General features: G+C 39.0%; 1 protein-coding gene across 6 annotated transcripts in view; it reads left to right on the top strand.

The window, feature by feature from the left end:
- Positions 1-20,884, top strand: part of RIGI (RNA sensor RIG-I) — a 57,276-nt gene that overhangs the window by 27,468 nt on the left and 8,924 nt on the right. For 4 of the 6 annotated variants that reach the window (XM_082694551.1, XM_082694547.1, XM_082694549.1 and 1 more), the window contains exons 3-14: positions 2,266-2,447; positions 3,505-3,652; positions 5,370-5,492; positions 7,035-7,136; positions 7,550-7,703; positions 8,282-8,540; positions 9,420-9,582; positions 10,987-11,106; positions 14,008-14,165; positions 15,168-15,303; positions 16,307-16,455; positions 19,692-19,782. In XM_082694551.1, the coding sequence (XP_082550677.1) occupies positions 2,266-2,447; positions 3,505-3,652; positions 5,370-5,492; positions 7,035-7,136; positions 7,550-7,703; positions 8,282-8,540; positions 9,420-9,582; positions 10,987-11,106; positions 14,008-14,165; positions 15,168-15,303; positions 16,307-16,455; positions 19,692-19,782 (1,785 nt within the window). The remainder of the gene's footprint in view (positions 1-2,265; positions 2,448-3,504; positions 3,653-5,369; positions 5,493-7,034; positions 7,137-7,549; positions 7,704-8,281; positions 8,541-9,419; positions 9,583-10,986; positions 11,107-14,007; positions 14,166-15,167; positions 15,304-16,306; positions 16,456-19,691; positions 19,783-20,884) is intronic. The other 2 variants (XM_082694552.1, XM_082694548.1) reach the window with 1 other exon arrangement.

The following is a 20,884-nucleotide window of genomic DNA, read 5'->3' as shown; positions in this document are numbered from 1 at the left end:
ATTCACAAGAATTAAAGACTTAATTCTAAAAGCCAGAATTTAGCAATTTTAAAAAAGAATATAGAATAATATTTTATGACCTTGGGGTGTGGCAGGATTTGTGAAACAAACATTAAAGCATTATCTATAAAAGACAAACTGATGTATTTGTTGACATTAAAATTAAAAACATCTCTTTGTCAAACATGAAAGAAAATGAAAAAACAAGGCACAAACTGGAAGAGGATATTTGCAAAATATATAATCACCAAAAAGATTAATATCTAGAATATATTAAAAAGGTTTTAAAATCAGTTAGAAAAAGAAAGAAAACATCTACAGGGCAAAAGTGTGAACTTACATAATAAAGAATAGGAAATAAGAAAGGTTGATAAACATATGAAAAGATTGTCAGCTCAAATAGCAATTAGGGAATTGTGAATTAGGAATTCAATGAGGTAGCATTTTATTAACTACTAGACAGCAAAACTTAGGAAGTCCAACAATGCTAAGGCTTGAAGAGGTTATTTAATCATGGGAAATCTTAAGTGTCATTATACAGAGTGTAAATTAATACAGTTGCTTTGAAAAACAATGTGTCTGGGCACCTGGGTGGCTCAGTGGGTTAAAGCCTCTGCCTTCAGCTCAGGTCATTAACCCCACTGTCCTGGGATCGAGCCCCGCATTTGGCTCTCTGCTCAGCAGAGAGCCTGCTTCCCTTCCTCTCTCTCCGCCTGCCTCTCTGCCTACTTGTGATCTCTGTCTGTCAAATAAATAAATAAAATCTTAAAACAACAACAACAACAAAAAAAAACCCAACGTGTCATCATCTTACATAGTTCAACTGAACTCTTGTATTCCCCTGTCCAACAGTTTCACTCTAAGTACGTGCCCTAGAAAAACTCTTAACACATATATTGCAGCATACTGATTAAAGAATATTCATAGAATAATTGTAATAAAGGAAGCAAGCAAGCAACCAAATAAAACTGGAAGCAATCCAGTGTCCTTCAAGAAGAAAATGGATAATAAAATTCTATAATAGTCACATGATCGTCCACTGTACTGCAATGAAAATGTATGACAACACAGGTGAAGCTTTGAAAAGTAATATTAAACTTTTTAAAAAGCAGAGAAAATTACATTTCGTAGTATGTCATTATGAAGTTCCAAACAAACCAAACTAGTTTGGTTAGTTTAAAAAAAACTAGTTTAGTTTAAATATATATATATATATATATATATATATATATATATATATATATTTAAGTCTTTATTTAAAAAAATTTTTTTTAGATTATTTAGTTGAAAGAGCAAGAGAGCACACATGAATGGGGTGGGGGGCAGTGTGAGGGGAGGGGAGCTGAGGCAAAGGCAGAGGCAGAAGCCAACTTCCCGCTGAGCAGGGAGCTCCTACCTGGGACTCCATTCCAGGACCCATGAGATCATGACCCGAGCAGAAGGCAGGCACTTAACTGAGTGAACCACCCAGGTGCTCCTGAAGATACATTGTTGAGGTAATGAGTGTATGCCATGTAACTATTCAAAAAAATGAAGGGAGTAATACATCAAACACAGGATGGTAGTCTCTCTGCAGGGAGATGGAAGGTTGGGGAAAAAGGAAGCACACTCCCACAAAAGTATTGGGAAATTCTAGTTGTTAAGTTGGGTCATGGAGTCCCATGTGTTCATTTTGTTGGTATGCTCTTTATAGCCAAATGAAGAGTGTGGGCTGTGTAGTCAGACAAATCTGGTGATTTTAGATTGAAGAAGCATTCTTAAATTATTACGGTTGGAAATCATTTTTTTTTTCTCCTCAAGTTTCCCATTATACTTAATATTCTTTTCTGGGAGTAATGTAGAAGGTTAAATTCTTATGGGACAGGAATTAAGATTTATATTTCGTTTTGCTGGCTTTGCTACTTTGCACGGGGAAGATACTGAATTGCATGATGGTTTGACTCACTGGAGGACAAGTCTGAGGTTGTAGCGAAGTCCATGGGGCACTTTGGAAGGAAAATTTTATACTGAGACCAAAAGTAAGAGTTCACGTTATCCTTGTTACTTTTTCCTAAGAGATGATAAACATTGTTAGAGGACCTAAAATGTTGGATACTTATAATAAATGTTGAGTTTTCTTTTTTGAAAGATCATTAATTATTGAGGTGCTATCAGATATTTCTTGACTTCTCTTACTATACATTCAAACATAATTTCTATGATGACAATCGTAAAATATCTTTTAGTTGGTTTCATAAAAGCCCCTATTTTCTTCTTTCTTTCCAGGTTATTCTGGACTTTATGAAGCCATTGAAACTTGGGATTTCAAAAAAATTGAAAGTCTAGAGGAGTACAGATCACTTCTAAAGCGTTTACAACCAGAATTTAAAACCACAGTTAATCCAAAAGATATCCTTCCTGAAATATCCCAATGTTTAATTAGTCAGGAGTGCGAAGAAATTATACAGGTAATTTAATTAATGTATTTAACACAATTAATTATAATTAATTTAATATAAAATAATAAATTGGGGGGAGGTAATTTGAACATGGGAAATGTCTTCTGTTTTCTCCACTGATTTAGACCCGAGAAGGATCATTGAAATCCACAGAAGTCCTCAAATCTAAGGCATAATTACCTGGAATAGTATTTTTAGTTGTGAATTGAGTAATTTTTAATATCATGAGTTTTTTTCAGGTTTGGCCTATTTTTAGTTAAAATTATTATTACTTTTGTGAATAATGTTTTATACAAATTTAAGCAAAGTTGAACAAGTTAGCGAATAAAAAGAACAAATGCTTTAGACTCTCATGGTTGAGCATTCAGGCTCTGCACACAAATTTTGTTAGAATCCTAGTTCATCCATTTTCTGGTAGTATGATCTTAGGCAAGTTAGTTTCTTTAACCTATTTCTTCATGTAAAATGGAAATAATAGTACCTTATTAACATGATATTTTTAGAAGGATTAAATGAGATAATGTATGTAAGGTTCTTACATATGCCTGACACATAATAATAAGTGCTTGATTAATTCTAGTTTTTATGATGAGTAATAAAAATCATGTAGGTCCCATTACCCTGAAAAAAAAAATTGTTAGTATTTTGTTATATTCTCCCAAATATCTCTCTGTACCAATACACCCATAGTCTGAATGGTTGTCAAATGGTTTGTTTCCTAGTATTGCTGATGATGATAGATATAGATAAACGGTCTCAGAGGACTGGGAGTACCTGGCTTGACCTAGCATTGCCACGTGGAAAGACAAAGACAAGGGAAAGGGTGTCTTAAAAGACACTGTGTTGGATGGGTCAAAAAATGGTCATGAATAAGACCTATTGAACCACAGTATCACAGTATACAATTAATTTAAATCAGATAGTGCTTGAATTGCTATTTCTTCAATAAAAACTCACAAAAGGAAAACTTTTTTTTTAAACTGTGTAATGTGAATCACCATACAGTACATCTTTAGTGTTTTGAAAACTTTTAAAATGATTGATCAGCTCCAGTTGTCTTGCTTAGGTGTGTTCCAACAAGGGGCTGATGGCAGGTGCAGAGAAAATGGTTGAATGCCTTCTGAGATCAGATAAGGAAAACTGGCCCAAAACTTTGAAACTTGCTTTGGAGAAGGAAGAGAGCAAGTTCAGTGAACTGTGGATTGTTGACAAAGGTGGGTAGGATATCCCAGCGAAGGGCCCTGAAGGTTTGGGAAGGTCTGAAAACATGCTCTGCCTTTCTCATAGTTCTACTAGGGCCTCTTTCGTTCCTGCCTGTCCATCACTCAGTGTCAGAGGCATTTTGTCCTTCAGACACCCATGGCTACATGGTGACTCCATTCTCCAGTCTCTAGTGAGAGAGCAGCATGAAATTGAGTTCTTGGAAGCAAGTGCTTACTTGCCTACAGAAGTAATATGGTTGTGTGTAACCCCTAAAATGGACCAGGGCAAACTGCTCTCATCCAGAATTAGCCCATCTGGCCCAAAGGATTTGGGGAAGGCAGAATCTGAGCTCACTCATCAGAGAAATAGCTTTAAAATTCTTTTTTTTTTTTTTAAGATTTTTTTTTTTTTTTTTTAAGATTTTATTTATTTGTCAGAGAGAGAGAGAGCATGCGTGAGAGAGCGAGCGAGCACAGCAGGCAGAGGCTGTAGGAGAAGCAGCCTCCCTGTGGAGCAAGGAGCCTGATGGGGGAATGGGATCATGACCTGAGCTGAAGGCAGCAGCTTAACCAACTGAGCCACCCAGGCGTCCCTACCTTTAAAATTCTTGAGTGGAAGGTTCAAACTCCAGAACTTGCCCCCTGTTCAGACCAGAATTGTAATAGAGACAGCCTACTCCTCTTGCCTGCGCCATTGGGAACTAAGCCAGACAGGATTGAAAAAGGAATGTATTGTGATTAGATATCTGTGCTGTCATGTGATTTCCTGTAGCTAATCTGCTCAGAGCATTGTTTTAAAATCCTGAGTTTGGTAAAGCAACTGTTTGGTCTTCACTTGTCCTAGGCTGCTTTAGATCACAAGTTGTTCTAGAAAATGTCTATATAAATACCCATCTGATTTCTTGGATTAGGTCAGGAATGGAAGCCATAAATGTCTGCAAAGTGGTGTTTCTCTTGTTTACTTTATGTGAGAATCATCTAGGGATTTTGTTAAAATGCAGATTCTGATTTAGTAGGGATGCAAGAGCCTGCATTTCTAACAAGCTCTGGAAGTTGCTGGCCCATGTTCCACAATTTGAATAATTAAGTCCTAAATGATATTGGAGTTCAGACTCCAGATTGAGGCATCACACTCAAAAAGATTCTTCTCCAGACACCTGGGTGGTTCAGTCGTTGAGCATCTGCCTTCAATTCAGGTCATGATCCAAGGTTCTGGGATTGAGCCCCAGATTGGGCTCCCTGCTTGGTGGGAAGCCTGCTTCTCCCTCCCCGACTCCTCCCACTTGTGTTCTTTCTCTCGCTGTGTCTTTATCTGTGAAATAAATAAGTAAAATCTTTTTTAAAAAAGGTTTTTTTTTTTCATTGTTTTAGAAGGTGAAGGGCGTGGTTGTGAGAAATTTTAATGGAATTTGAGAGTTTTAGGATTATGACCTCTTTGTAGGTCTTGTGCTCTCAAAACAATCAGATTAGATCAAAATTCTTTTTTAAAAATTTTATTTATTTATTTATTTATTTGTCATAGAGAGAGAAGCAAGAGCAAGCACAGGCAGACAGAGTGGCAGGCAGAGGCAGAGGGAGAAGCAGGCTCCCCGCCAAGCAAGGAGCCCGATGTGGGACTCGATCTCAGGACGCTGGGATCATGACCTGAGCTGAAGGCAGCCGCTTAACCAACTGAGCCACCCAGGCATCCCTAGATCAAAATTCTAAGGTGTCTTTTGGTCTCATACAGATGCTAAAAATGTTGAACCAAAAGTTCTGGAGGATGATGAAATGGAAACTTCTGACATACAGATTTTCTATAAGGAAGAATCAGAATGCCAGAATCTTAGTCAGAGCTCATCTCCACCCTCAGGTACCCAGCACTGTTCTTTCCATAATGATTTTCCTCAGGTATTTTGTGTGGGAACAGGGCTTGCAGTATGAAAAGTCATAGTGTTATGAAAGGTTTTAAAGGAAAAGTAAGAAAAGATCATTTATTTTTCTTTAAAGAAAATATAATTTATATTAAAATAGATACTTTTTCTATAATTAAAAATACTGTTTTCTCACTTCTAAAGCTATTGTCAGCCTCTTTTATTTTCTTTTGTCACTAAGACATATGTACATGTCTATATTGAAAATGCAAATAGGGTCCTCCTGGAAACTTAAGCGTCTATGCAATTCAAAGTCAGCCCTGCTCTCTAAAGAAACACTAATGTTTGTGAGTCACTTGTTCACTTTCCTTTTATTATCCCAGGACTGGCCTATAAGCTGATGAAGTTTGTGCACTAAACAAATGTGCCCAGCTGAGTTTGAGTGGGGACTGAGATCCAGCCTGTGCTCTTTGCCAAATAGGGCACAGAGGGGCTGTACCATCCCAGAGGATCTCCTTTTTCTGATTTCACACAAAGACACTGTATAGCTTAGTTATAAGGTCCACCTTCTGTTTCTAGAAGCATGTTATCATGAGGGGATCGGAAAGTTGCATAACTAAGAGCCACAATAAAGTTTTTTTTACAAAAGGACCTCAGGGAAGACATTCTAATACTGAATAGTGTGAGAAGAAAAGTGTGATTTGGTGATTCTGACTAATACTGAATAGTGTGAGAAGAAAAGTGTGATTTGGTGATAACACCCTAAGAAGATCTACAGATTACTTCTGCAACCAAATGATACAAGTTGTTTTTTTTTTTTGTCATTTTTTTTTTTTTTGTCATTTCAGAGTAAAATCACTGAATGTAAATTGCTTAATTGCTTTAAATTTTTCTGACATGTAAGAGACCTTAGTGAAATCACTTACCCTTTTAGAAATGTTCCTTTTCTTTAAAATTGGTTGGGGTCAATAGATGATTTCTAAAGTCTTTTCTAGCAGTAACATTCTATATGCTTATCTGTTAGTGAAAAAAAGCCTCTGGTTATTTTTCTAAACTCCTGGTCATTTTGAGAGAAGATACCCTGCAAGAGCCTGCAAAATTGGAAAGCATGGTTGCTGTCCACTATTTCCATGGCTCTGGGAATTCAGTGTTGATAGTTTGTTGCTTTTCATAGATCTAGGAGGGATTTGTTGTTTGGTTCCATATACCATTTCCTTTTAACCAGTGGCCATCTGCCTTGCCATGAATTAGGCCATTTTTGCTTTAGTTTCTCCTTAGTAGACTTCCAAGACTATTTAAGAAAGAAATCTTTGTGGCTTTTTAAAAGAATTCTTGCCATTGGTACTTAATCACTGAGGGAGAAGTTTGTACTTAAATCAGTGCAGTCTGGAAAGGTTAACAAGAGACAAGGATTCTAAAGTTTCTTAAACGACGCCCTTTTTGCTAAAGTCTGGATTCCTGTCTATTTGATGATAGATAGCTTTTTCCTTGATTTCTCAGAGCTGCAACTATTTGGTAATTTTGTCCCTTTTGTATTATAGCAGCCTCTCCTACCTGCACGCCTCTGAAGCCAAGAAATTACCAACTAGAGCTCACTTTGCCTGCTAAGAAAGGAAAAAACACATTAATATGTGCTCCTACTGGTAAGCTGATTGCTACTACTTATGTGGGTTTTTTCTGTGTTTGCTTCCCCACCCCCCTTTTTTTCTTTATTTGAATACTGGGACAAAACAGGCAAGTTTCCATTTTTTCCTTGTTCCATATATCTTTTGAGAAAGCTTTCCCACTAACATAGTCTCCAGGTTTTTTAAGGAACCTGAGAAAAATGCCCTCTTTTAGCTTACTCAATGCTTTGACTATTTTATTTGCATGTTACCTAGGAAGTAGCTTGGTCTTTTTCTGTCCTGGTACAAATTCTGCTGCAGTTAATCCATTGACATTCCTAGTTTATTAGTTGGAGCGGTGGTTTTAGGGGAGCCAAAAAGAATTACCTTTCTGTAGAAATATTTTAGTAGAATATCAGTTACATGTTTTCTTTTTCTTTGTATGTTAAAAGGATGTGGAAAAACCCTTGTTTCCCTTCTTATATGTGAACATCATCTTAAAACATTTCCACAAGAGCGAAAAGGGAAAGTCGTCTTTTTTGCTATTCAACTCCCACTATATGAACAGCAGAAATCCATATTCTCCGATTATTTTGAAAAACTTGGGTAGGTATAACAGTTGATCCATTTCTTTTCCTCTGGCTTCATGTAACTGGTGTGTATTCAGCTTTGTTTAATATTTGGAGAGCTAGGATTCAAAAATTTATAATAGATTTAACTTTTATATAATCTAGATGTAATTGATTTTTTATGAATGCAAGTGTGGTAGGTAAGCTTGAAATCCTAAACTCCTTTGGTTAGCTCTTGCTTTCTAAGTAAATGACTTGAGATCCATTTTACATTTCAGTGACACATTTAACTTTTTAATGATTTTATAACTTCTTTACTATTACTCTTTGAAGTACTACTTTCTTTCTTAAGATTTGAAGGAATTAACATACTCACTAGCAATTTTGCATTTTGTTTGCATTTATTTATTTGCATAAAAAAACAAATTTGTTTGCATTTATTGACCTTTAACTGTATGTATGACTCTGTGCTAAACTAAGTACTTGTCTCCAGATATATTCCTTTTGGAGGTAGGGGGAACTTAATCAGTTGATGCTCTGAGCTACTGTTTCATGTCTTCATGGTTCCTCATTCACATCATGGTTAGTAATAGGGAATTTTTTGTCATTTCTCAGGTATAAAGTTGCAGGTATTTCTGGAGTAACAGCTGAGACTGTCTCGGTGGAACAGATTGTTGAGAACAATGACATCATCATTTTAACTCCACAGATTCTTGTGAATAGCCTTAGAAATGGGACCCTTCCATCACTCTCTGTCTTTACTTTGATGATATTTGATGAATGTCACAACACTGGTAAAAACCATCCTTACAATATGATCATGTTTAATTATATAGATCAGAAACTTGGAGGATCTTCAGACCCACTGCCTCAGGTATCTCCAGAGCCAGATGGATTTCTCAGAAGAGCTATAGTACACCAGTAGTGCAGCACATGAAGTTCTCTTGCCCTAATAACTGTCTGTTTAGGGAGCATAGGTTAGAAGAAATTCAGCATGGTACCCGTAGACAAAATTTAGTAGCAGTCACATTTTTTATAGCTTCTTCTTCTAGAAAAAAATTAGTGGCTAATTAGATTCCTTGCTAATGAGTCAATTATTCAGTATTTACTGAGTTGCTATTCAGGTAAGATAAAAATTATTAGGTGACCATTAAGCTAATACACACACACACACATATGTGTGTGTGTATAAATATATATATTATATATATATAAATTTTATACTATATATGTATAAATTTTAAATTTATCTATTTTTTCCTACAAATGTTACCTTGCTGAATTCACACACCTACCATTCTGAATAGCTATTGTTTCCCAGCTTTAAAGAGAGCTGAAGGTACTTGTTCTTTTATCCCAGCCAGTGTGACGTGGTTGCCTTTAGAATGGAGTCATGTCTGATTTCAGTCCCTTTCCTTTTAGTTCTACACATCTTGGGGGACACAAAGATAGAGAAGAGAGAAGTCCTGCCTTGAAGGGGTTTCTGCCATTAGTTTCTTTGCTAATTCATGTTTGTTAAGTTATGATTCCTGCATCTATTTAGTGCTTTGCCTAACAGGGACCTTTCCATTTGCAATGTCATAGAGAATATCGGGGGGGGGGGGACCGTGTTCTTCCTCTTTATCTGAAATTATTTAAAAAACAAAAAAACAAAAAACCCAAACCCTAGTTTAGCAGGAAAGGGTTGCATGGGGGATTTTGGAAATGGCATGGTGTTTTCCAGACATCTGACAATTTGGGATGCTTCTTACAGGTCATTGGGCTGACTGCCTCGGTTGGCACTGGGGATGCCAAAAACACAAAGGAAGCCATGGAGTATATCTGCAAACTGTGTGCCTCTCTTGACACGGCGGTGATAGCAACAGTCAAAGACAACTTGGAGGAACTGGAAGAAGTTGCTTATAAGCCCCAGAAGTGTAAGTGGAATCCCATAGCAAGCCCTTTAGAACTTTGTTATCCTCTGCTTTTCTTAGCTCAGAGACATTTGAATGAATACTGAAGTTTTACTTTTTCTTTTTAGTAGAAAATATTTAACTCCAAACTTAGGAAATAATTACACTTCATGGTTCTCTCCACCGAGCTCTATCCTCAGTAAGTGGATGAACCTCAGGAGTGGACTGTCAAAAGCAAACATCCTTACTCTTGGTTTGATGATTTGTTTTGTTGTGTTCTGTTTCTGATGAAGTTCTTATAAGGATACTAACAATGAGAGAGACATGATGAGAAAATCAAAGCATGTAAATGGCCAAGAGCTGGCTTAGTCCTTCTGTGTGTTGCAAGCTTGAGGAGGATGCTGTATGCTCATTCATTATTTGAATATGTATCTGATGATTTGGGTTGAAATCATGTTTTTCCTCAGATCAGAATATGATTTTTTAAAAAATCGGCTTGCAAATGTTTATTAAATTTCAATGCTCTACTAACCCATTGAGGGAGAGAAGAAGAGGAGACATAATGTGCCTTCCTCCTTGCTCGGGGGATATTGTAGGATTGTATAAGGAAGAGTAGACACACATGAAATAGGGACAGTTCAGTTCTTATCTGGGAGCTTCCTGTAAGTAATTCAGGGAAGGTACCCAAACTAAGTTTTTTAGTATCAAGTACAAATTTCTTTGTAATCCAGTCCCCTCTGGCCCCTGCCTGTAAGCCCAACCATGTTGCATTCCTCTGAGCTCCTCAAGTGCATCTTGTTCTTCCTCCATTCCTCTCCCTCTGTTTATCCCACAACATCTCCTTTGGAAGAACCAGAGATGTTTTTCCTTGTGCTCCGTGTCACCTGGCACAGCTCTTTACTGTGGTTATTTGGCTGTGTATCTTTCTCTCCCCTGAGAGCACAGACCTGTCTGGAGCACAGGTTGTGTTCTTTTCAACTGTTCATCACCAGAACACGGCACGTGGTAGGCAGTTATTACGTTTCTGCTGAAACAATGCAGTAATGAATTTTAGGAACAGTGTGAGCACTTCTGGGGGTTGGGTGGGAAAGGAGAAAATCAGAGAAGTGTTGTATTTGCAGAGACAGGATGGACACCAGACTTGTCAGGATAGAGGCTCTATGCTGAGTAACAGGAAAGCCAGAAAGAGAAGTTGGGTTCAACCTAGACCATGAAAGATGGAGATGTTAGAATCTGTGCAGTAGGCCCGAGGGAGCTATTGCAAGGTTTTTGAGCATTTGATACATCATTTAGACTACCTGCCTTTGAGGTTGGGGGCCTCAGGTCTTGCAGAAGAAATAACAGAGGCAGAGAAAGGTGTGCAGATACCTACTTTAAACTATAATGTGTTCTTCCTGAAAAATACTCACTTTGTTTTGATGGCTCTAGTTTTCAGGAAAGTAGAATCCCGGACTACTGACAGATTTAAATGCATCATATCTCAGCTGATGAGGGAGACAGAGAGTCTGGCAAAGAGTATCTTTGATGAACTCGGTACCGTAACTCTTGGTGAGATAAATCTCCTTTTCTTTTTAAATTCAAAGTAAATCTCTGTGGACATACATAACTGAAAAATACCAAATCTAAATTGGTTCATGGCTTTCTTAATCCTCCAAATTAGCTTTCTGTTCTGACTTCCCTGTTTATGTGAATGAAACCACCATTTCCCTGATGGCTCCGATTGAAACAGGCAGAGATCTTCGATTCTTTCTTCTTTTGAGCCTCTCTGTGAAGTTACCAAGTTCTGTTCTTTCTTTTGTTCCTTCATTCATTAACCAGGTACTCATTTTGCCCTTTAATGGAAAGAACAAGGTTAAAGACAAAGTCCTATCCTCGGGGAACTCACAGTCAAATAATGAGAATCAGATGTGAGCAGCTTCCACACAGCAGGGAAGAGGTACACCCTGGGTGCCCTGGGAGCTCATGGGAACTTTGGCCTGGAATGGTCTGCAGGGCAAGCTTCTTGGGGTGGAGTGGTGTCTGAAGCAGTCTTGAAGTCAGCCAAGTTAAGGAGAGACAACCAAGGGAGGTTGAAAAGGCATCAGGCATTGAAGGAAGAGTTTCAGGAAGTGCAAGTATTTGGGTACTCCTAACAAATGAGTAGCAGAAAGGAATGATGCTACAGAGGCAGGGACCAGACCAGGAAAGGCCTGGGAGGCCAAACTGAGTTTGACTTTGTCCTAAAAGCAGGGGGAAGCATCTAAAGATCTTAACCCGATCCATGATGTGATGAGGATACCAGTGAACAAAGAGGGCCAGAGGCAGTCAAGACAGCTAGTGGAGGGAGGAACCTTGTGCCAAGCGCTGCAAACAGGATGTGTTCCGATTTCATGGCTATCTGGTTTTGGGTGGGAGTGGGGGGTGACTTGCACCAGGCTTCTGTATTGCACACTTGTTGGTATTGTAGTGGGGAGTGCTGGTTCCAGAACGGGGAGCAACTTTGGAGATGTTGAGTTTGTGAATTCACCTTTCCTCACACGTACTTTGGTTTTACTCTTCTCTTTCACAGCTTTCTTTAGGACTTATGCTAACAGCTCTCTGGCTAGTTTGCCCACCCCCACTCATTTTTCCATTCAGCCCCCTGTTACCTGAAATACTAGTTTTATCATGTCAGTATCCTGCTTGAATCTCTCTGCCTTACAAGCAAAGCTCTCTAAGCCTCTAACCTCCCAGTCTGGGCCCTGCCTACACAGTCTGGTTCTACTTATCTTTCCAGTTTTACATTCCACTCCTTCCCTACTCCAGTCCTTTGATTTAGCCGTTCCTTAAACATGTTCATTCTCTTGTCATCCACTTAGTGCTCAGCAGTATGATAGCTGATGGGGAGATAGCATGGACCCTGAGACAAGCTCCTGCTCTTGAGGCATTTCCAATCCAACGGTAAAGCCAAAGTTAGATAAGGAATAATGAAACAATGGGATAGGGGTAGGTGGGTGGTGGTGATCAGGTGTGTTTCAGGCAGAGGGAACAGCATGTGCAAAGGCCAGGAAAGCGGAGAGAGTAGGAAGACATCCATTAGCCCTGTCAAATGAAGGAAGCAGAGAAGCTGGAGATGAGAATCAGAAGCAGAGGCTAGATCACAGAGGATCCTGGGAGCTGGGTAGGACTTTGATTAGAGGACTCCCCTAAAAGCGTTTAAGTGGTAGGGTAACAAAATGTTTCATCTGTAATATTGGAAACTCTCTCTGCTGAGTGGGCAGTGAATTGGGGGGGGGGGCAAGGCAAGAAGTAGAGAGACCACTTATGAGGCTGTCATGTTATCCAGGAGCATTATGATGTGGTCTGATCTAGGGAGTGGCAGAAGGGTGGAAGACATGAATTTCTACCTTCTTATTCTTCCCACTTCTAATTCCCTATCTCCGCCTTTCTCCAGTCTACATCCTGTCAGCTGTTCGTTTCCAGATTGCTTAGCTCATTTTCATACCTACTCACATTCAAGAAATACTTGTTAATTCATCTGGTTTACCCCCTTGTTTGTCGTTGGAGCTGGGAAAGAAGATGTCAATGCTACTTGTCTGAATAGCTTCCTTTGTTCCTCCTGTTAAACATGAATGGGTGAGAAGAGCAATTTCACCCAGAAACAGAGCTCTTGCCTGTGAGTTTTACTAAACTGTGCTCTTCCCAGGGAGCCCTGGAGATCTGAGCCGCTTGAGAATAGGATTCTTCTGTCTTCTGCATCCTTTTACCACCAGCAGCCTGCACACAGCCTGGACCAGAGCTGATGCTCGATTTTTGGACCGAGCAACTGAGGCATAGCTTAGGAGATGCACACGCACAGAAGCACCCATGACAAGCATCTTTGGAGTGCCTGTTCTTTGCTGGGTCCTGTGAATGATGCTGTGGAGATCAGAGAGCTTGAGTTCACACCAAGACAGAGGAGACTGTTGAGTTCTGTCTCTCTTGCTTTTAGATGCCTTCCTCATGAATGTTTTGAAACCTATTACTTTTATTTACTGCTTCGTTGTTAAAGGCAAAGTTAGATATTTTTTTCATGTCCACCATTTTACCTCTGGGCTGCTTTGCTCATCAGCTCACAGAGCCGGCAAGCCTTCAGTATCGGACACACCTGGATCTGCATTCCTGTACCCCCTGCCCTGTGCTAGCTATGTCACTTTGGGTGAATGACTTTGCTTTTCTGAGCTTCGGTTTCCTCACGTGTAAAATATAATATCCACCTCAGAGATTTGTGAAAATGAATGAAATTATGAGTGTAAGACGCTTTGATACTTGGTGCAGAGTAAGTATTAGTAAGCAGCCCTGTGCCAGCCAGATTCACTACAAAAAACCTCCTGTTTCAGAAGAAGTACTGTGCTTACGGAGAGGAAGGAAGAAAATTGGAGGGTGAGGCTTGCTTAGAACTTTAAATGACTGACCACATGGCACAATGAAACACTTTTTTCTTTTTTCCAGAAAATGTATCTCAAAGTCAAAATAGGAGTTTTGGAACACAGAAATATGAGCAGTGGATCGTTTCCGTTCAGAAAGCGTGCATGGTGGTTCAGTTGCCCGACAAAGATGAAGAGAGCAGGATTTGTAAAGCCCTGTATTTGTACACTTCCCACTTGCGGGTATGTGGGTTCTTTGTAGCGACATATTGTAGTTGCAGCACCTCCTGGGAGCTTGGCTCTGGGAACCAGGAGAACATCAACTTCTCACCCTATTCCAAGAGCTCACTTAGGGACTTTCCGAGGGGTTCTTCTGAAGCAAACTTTAAAGTTATCCCATTCAGCATCTTCTCTGTCTGCTTACTGAAATGTAACACTAGTAGCCACAGGATAGAAACAGATGCTGGAGCTCTATACCATGTGCCTCTAGCATTCCCATGATTGACACGATTGGAAAAAGTTGGGGGATGATGAACATGATTGTAGATATGCGGTTGGTGACAGCCATCTTGAGAGTTCAGTAAGCGACTGCTTTTGCCCTATTTTGAAGTATGGGTGCTCTTACCTTTGGCAAAGCCACATGCTCAGAAATCCAGGGTCTTTGGTTGTTTTCTGGTTACCCAAGAAGTTAAGAAATAATAGCCATCACCTCTGCTTATCATGCTGTTCGGAGTATTTAAAAATGCACTCAGTCCGCATGCGTTTATAGAATTTTAACGAACTTAGTTGCATGTTTGGGGTAGGCGGTCAGCGCCAGCAGTTGGAACAGGTATTGTTGCAATTCACTGATGGCTCTGGATGAATGAAGAGATTAAATTCAGTGTCTGAATCAAGAGGCAAGTTGATGTGGAAGTTGATTTGCTTTTGTTTTTTTGTTTTTTAATCTTTGACATGCATTTTTCTTGTAAATTTTCTCTTTCCCGTCCAAGGTGGAATTCTAGACTCCAAAATGATCCTAATTGATTAATAATCCTAGCTAATGATGGTTTTTTAAAATAGTATTGGTTCAAAGGTTTTATTGCAGTACCATTAGAAACCACTCATCTTAGAAAACTAAGTTGGAATAGATTTAAGAAGAGCTTATTTTAAAAATTAATTCCATGCTAAGTACAGCTAATTGAATGTGAGTATAGCAAATGCATTGGACACTGGAAACATTGAAAACTCTGTTTTCATTTCAAACAGAAATATAACGATGCTCTCATGATCAATGAGCATGCACGGATGAAAGATGCTCTGGATTACTTAAAAGACTTCTTTGCTGACGTCCGAAGTGCAGGATTTGATGAGACTGAGCAGGACCTCACTCGTAGATTCGAAGGTGGGTGGTGTTAGAGGAAGAAGCCATCGGAGCCTGGCGACTCCAGGGCGGGATACTTATATTGTATTGCGTTTAGTTTACGATGATGCTCAGGGAGTTGTCCTGGGCTTAAGAAGACAACTATAGACACCAGGACTATTAAGCTTCAGTGAAATATGGTGCTTATGGGAAAAATATGCTGCTTTCACTATTTCTTATTTTGAAAAAGGAAAAATGGGATTTGCAAAGGACACCTCCCATAGAAATTATAATAGGTAGCGGCACTTTTTTTCAATCTGTAAGAGACTCTATTTTTTTCAGTTAAATTAGCCAACATACATCATTGGTTTTTGATGTAGTATTTAATGATTCATTAGTTGCGTACATCACCCAGGGCTCATCAGATCATGTGTCCTCCTCAAATGCCCATTACCAGTTACTCCCCCCCGCCCCCCGTCCCTTCTTCAACCCTCAATTTGTTTCCCAGAGTCTGGAGTCTCTCATTGTTGAAAGGTGGTAGCATTTTTTGGTTCAACTTTTAGTAATTTTACAAAGCTTTAAGAATATATTTAAAAGTGTTTTAATTATTTAAAGAGATTATAATTTATATATACTATATATAAATTTATATATAGAAGAAAACCGAGATGGCCCATAATCCTATTGCTCTTGGATTAAGAAGTAATATAGGAAGATTTGAAATGAAATTAAGTCCTTCTCCTTCTCTCCAAATCCTTTTCCTGAAGGTAATTACTGCTAATAAATTTGTTTGGCTTATGTCAAAGTATTAAGTATACATAAGTGTAGCCCAATGGTGTGCTGCTATGCTTTGAGCACCCAGCTGTCTGGGGAAAAATAAGTATGCATTTATTGCTGCATTTTTAATATATGCATTAAAGCAGTGGTTATTACTCTTGGGATTCTGGTCAAAGATTGAGAGATTAACTGAACTATAGATAAGGTCACAGTGTGTTCTAAATTTCTAGACTTTATAAGCCATTTATGGAATGTTCCCCTTTTGCAGAAAAATTGAAGGAACTGGAAAGTGTTTCCATGGATCTCAGCAATGAGAACCCTAAACTAAAAGATCTCTCCTTCATCTTGCAAGAAGAGTACCACTTAAACCCAGAGAGTAGAACCATCCTCTTTGTGAAAACCAGAGCACTTGTGGATGTAAGCTTCTTTCTTCTTGTGGATAACAAATTGACCCAGTACAAAAAGACATTCCTTTCCTCACTGCTCTGCAATCAGGCACTCACCCAATTAAGTGTGGGTCTGTTTCTGGGCTTCCTATTCTGTTCTGATTATCTGTTTGTTTATCCTTATACTAATACCCTACTATCTTCATCACTCTAGTTTATAGTAAGTCTTGGTACCTGTAGAGCAAGGACTTCATACTTTAAAAAAATTCTTTGTTAGCTAAAAACAATTTTAGCCATCCTCTGAGCATGTAATATTATCTCCCTAGGCTTTTAAAATTCATTTTACTATATTTGCGTTTCAACTAATACATTTGAGCATTTTTCATAAACTTATAAGCCACCCATATATCTTCCTTGGTGAAGTGTCTATTCATATCTTTTGCCCATTTTATTTTATTTTTTTAAAAGATTTTATTTATTTATATGAGACAGAGTGAGAGCCAGAGAGATCACAGAAGGAAAGGGAGAAGCAGACTCACTGTTGAGCAGTGGGGCTCAATCCCAGGATCCTAGGATCCCTGAGATAATGACCTGAGCTGAAGGTAGATGCTTAACTGACTGGGCTACCCAGGCACCCCTCTTTTGTCCATTTAAAAATAGGATTTGAGGAGCACCTGAGTGGCTCAATGGGTTAAAGCCTCTGCCTTTAGCTCAGGTCATGATCTCGGGTCCTAGGATTGAGCCCTGCATCAGGCTCTCTGCTTAGCAGGGAGCCTGCTTCCTCCTCTCTCTCTCTCTCTCTCTCTCTCTGTGCCTGCTTCTCTGCCTACTTGTGATCTCTGTCAAATAAATAAATAAAAATTTAAAAATAAATAAATAAAAATAGGATTTGATTGATTTCTTTATCATGATATTGTTGAGTGTTTAAAATATTTTTTTAATATATTCTGACAAAAGTCCTCTGTCGGCAATGTGATTTTTAAATATTTTCTTCTGATCTTTTAATTCTCTGAACAATACCTTTTACTGATTGAAAGTTTTAACTTTCCATAAATTCTATTTTACCAATTTTTTCTTTTTGGAGATTGTGCTTTTGGTATTGTATATAAGAACCCTTTGCTTACCCAAGATCACAAAGATTTGCTTTGTTAGTTTCTCCAAGTTTTATAGTTCTGCAATTTACAATTAGGTCTACAATCTATTTTGAGGTATGAGTTGAGATGCTTTTTATCTTTTCATGGGGCTATCCACTTGCTGGAGGACTGTATGTTGAAAAGATTGTCCTTTCTCCATTGAATTGCCTTTGTAACTTTTCAAAAAATCAGTTGGCCTTTTTATGTAGGTCTATTTCTGGATTCTCTCTTCTGTTACATTCATTTACATTTATTTATCCTTTCATCCTTCCTGTACTGCTTTGATTAGCTTTATGGTGTGAGTCCTCCAACTTTTTTCCTTTTTTCAAAATTGTTTTAGCTATCTTCCTTTGCCTTTCCATTTATATTTTAGAATCAGCTAATTCACATATATGAAAAATCCGGGATTTTGTTTGGGATTGCATTGAATCAAGAGATAAAACTGGGGGAAAGTGACATCTTAACAATATGGAGTCTTGGGGGTGCCTGGGTGGCTCAGTCGTTAAGCATCTGCCTTCGGCTCAGGTCATAATCCCGGGGTCCTGGGATCAAGTCCTGCATCAGGGTCCTTGCTCAGCGGGAAGCGTGCTTCTTCCTCTTACACTCCCTTTGCTTGTGTTCCCTCTCTCACTGTCTCTCCCTCTGTCAAATAAATAAGTAAAATCTTTTTAAAAACGAAACAAAACAAAACAATATGGAGTCTTCCAATCCATGACCATAGTATATCTTTCTCTCTTCTGTATTAGTTATGTATTGCTGGTAACAAATTACTTTGAAACTTAGTGGCTGGAAACAACAAACTATTATCTTACAACATCTATAGATCAGGATTCTGGGAACAATTTAACTGGATGATTCTGGCTCAGTATCTCTCAGCAGGCTATAATCACCTCAAGGATCCTACCTGAAAGGCTTAACTTCCAACCATATCTGTCTGGCTGTGGAAGGCCTCAGAAGATGTGCTTCTGAGCTCACTCTTGGGGGCTTTTCCACAAAGCTGCCTCAGAGCACGGCCGCTGGCCTCCTCTAGAGTGAGTGATCCAAGAGAGATTGAGAAAGTGGAAGTCATAGTCATTTTTAACTTCGACTTGGAAGTGATCACATCTTCCGTTTTTTATTTATTAGAGGCAGGTCAGTAAGTTCAGTTCACATTTGAAGGGAGGGGATTACACAAGAATCTGAAGACCAGCGGGTGGAGATCACGGGAGCCACCCGAGAGGCCACCTACCACATCTTCTTTGGTTTCTTTTATCACTGTTTTGTTGTTTGCAGCATACAGATTCTGCACGTATTTTATTAGACTTATACCTAAGTGTCAATTTTTTAATGCTATTGTAAATTGTACCTGTAGTTGCTTGTTGCTGGTGAGAAAAAATACAACTGACTTCTGTACATTATCTTATGTCCTGGGATCTTGCTAAAACCCACTTATTCTACACAATCACTATTCTGAACATTGCTTTTTTTTTTTTTTTTTTTTTTTAAGGATTTTTTTTGTTTGTTTACTTGACAGACAGAGACAGCCAGAGAAGGAACACAAGCAGGGGGAGTTGGAGAGGGAGAAGCAGGCTCCTGGCTGAGCAAGGAGCCCAATGCGGGGCTCGATCCCAGCATCCTGAGACCATGACCTGAGCCGAAGGCAGACAGTTAAAAACTGAGCCACCCAGGTGCCCCTGAACACTGCTTTTTTCATTTAAAAAAGGTCTCAGAGATTAAATTATATCAGATCACAAAAATCTTAACCATTATATTTAATTGCATAGAATTCAATTCCAAAAAACTTTTTTTCTCAGGTTTATCAGTCAGAAAACTACTTACTAAAAGTTTTTCCTTCTTGCAATATATCAATATCGAATTAATAGTTACACAAATGTGGTCTACAAATAGTGTCCAGGGGCACCTGGGTGGCTCAGTGGGTTAAACCTCTGCCTTCGGCTTAAGTCATGATCTCAGGGTCCTGGGATCGAGCCCCGCATTGGGCTTTCTGCTCAGCTTGGAGCCTGCTTCCCCCCTCTCTCTACCTGCCTCTCTGCCTACTTGTGATCTCGCTGTCAAATAAATAAATAAAAAATCTTAAACAACAACAACAAAACCCACAAATACTGTCCAACTGATAATTGCTTTTGATTTTCAGGCTTTGAAGAAGTGGATTGAAGAAAATTCTGAGCTCAGCTTTCTAAACCCTGGCATATTGACTGGACGTGGCAAAACAAATCAGAACACAGGTACTATATTAGTGAATTAGAGTTAGGATACTATAAGATTATTTATAATATATTCAAATTATTTTTTAATGCTTGTATCAGGGTTCAACTAGAGAAGCAAAACCATTAAGTGATTATACACTCATACATATATACATATTTATGTTGCTTGTATGTGGACACAAACACACACAAACTCATAGGGATTTGGGAATTAGCATGCACAACTGGTCTGGCAAAGGAAGTCGGAAATACATGGGGTAGGTGGACAGGAGCAGGTCTGAAACCCACAGGTGTGAGCTATTTGGAGTCTCTGAGGTCTGGGACTAATGCCTAAGCCCTCTTTCTTTTTTTTTTTTTTTTAATTTTTATTTATTTGACAGATCACAAGTAGGCAGAGAGGCAGGCAGAGAGAGAGAAGAGGAAGCAGGCTTCCCACTGAGCAGAGAGCCCGATGTGGGGCTCAACCCCAGGACCCTGGGATCATGACCTGAGCGGAAGGCAGAGGCTTTAACTCTGAGCCACCCAGGTGCCCCCTAAGCCCTCTTTCAAAGGGTTGATTGATTATGTCAGGTCATCTGAGGATGAATCCCTTTTGTAACTTAAATGTCAAGTGATTAGGAACTTTAATTACGTCTGTGAATTCCCTTCACAGAAGCACCTAGATCAATAAGCAGGTACTGTAGTTCAGCCTAGCCACAGGAAAAAGCCATCACAGTGCTCAAATACAAAAACTTACAGACATCTCCTCTTCCCATAGGTCCTTCGGATGAAACCAAAGTTCTTTTTTAAAATATTGTTAGAGCAGGTCACTCTTTTTCTCTAATTTTCAACCAGTAAATTTAGATTAGCTGGAAATAAAAATGTTCTGTTTCTATTTTATTGTTTTTTAAGCTAGAGACGCTTTTATGTGTATTATATATTTTTTAATTAAAAAAAAAAAGTTCAGGCACAAAATCCTGCAGTCTAGCTACAGTGAAGGATGAAGGGGTGCCTCTGTAATCCCAGGAGGATCCCTGGGCGGCCAGCCCTCACCTGACATTCCCGTAGCCGTGCTCCCCAACCCTCATTGACCAGCCAGGACAGATACTCATTCTGTTCCTCCTGTTCAGTTTTGTGTCTA

This window comes from Mustela nivalis (assembly GCF_964662115.1).
Source record: "Mustela nivalis genome assembly, chromosome: 13".
NCBI lineage: Eukaryota > Metazoa > Chordata > Mammalia > Carnivora > Mustelidae > Mustela > Mustela nivalis.
This window is presented reverse-complemented; position numbering and strand designations above follow the sequence as displayed.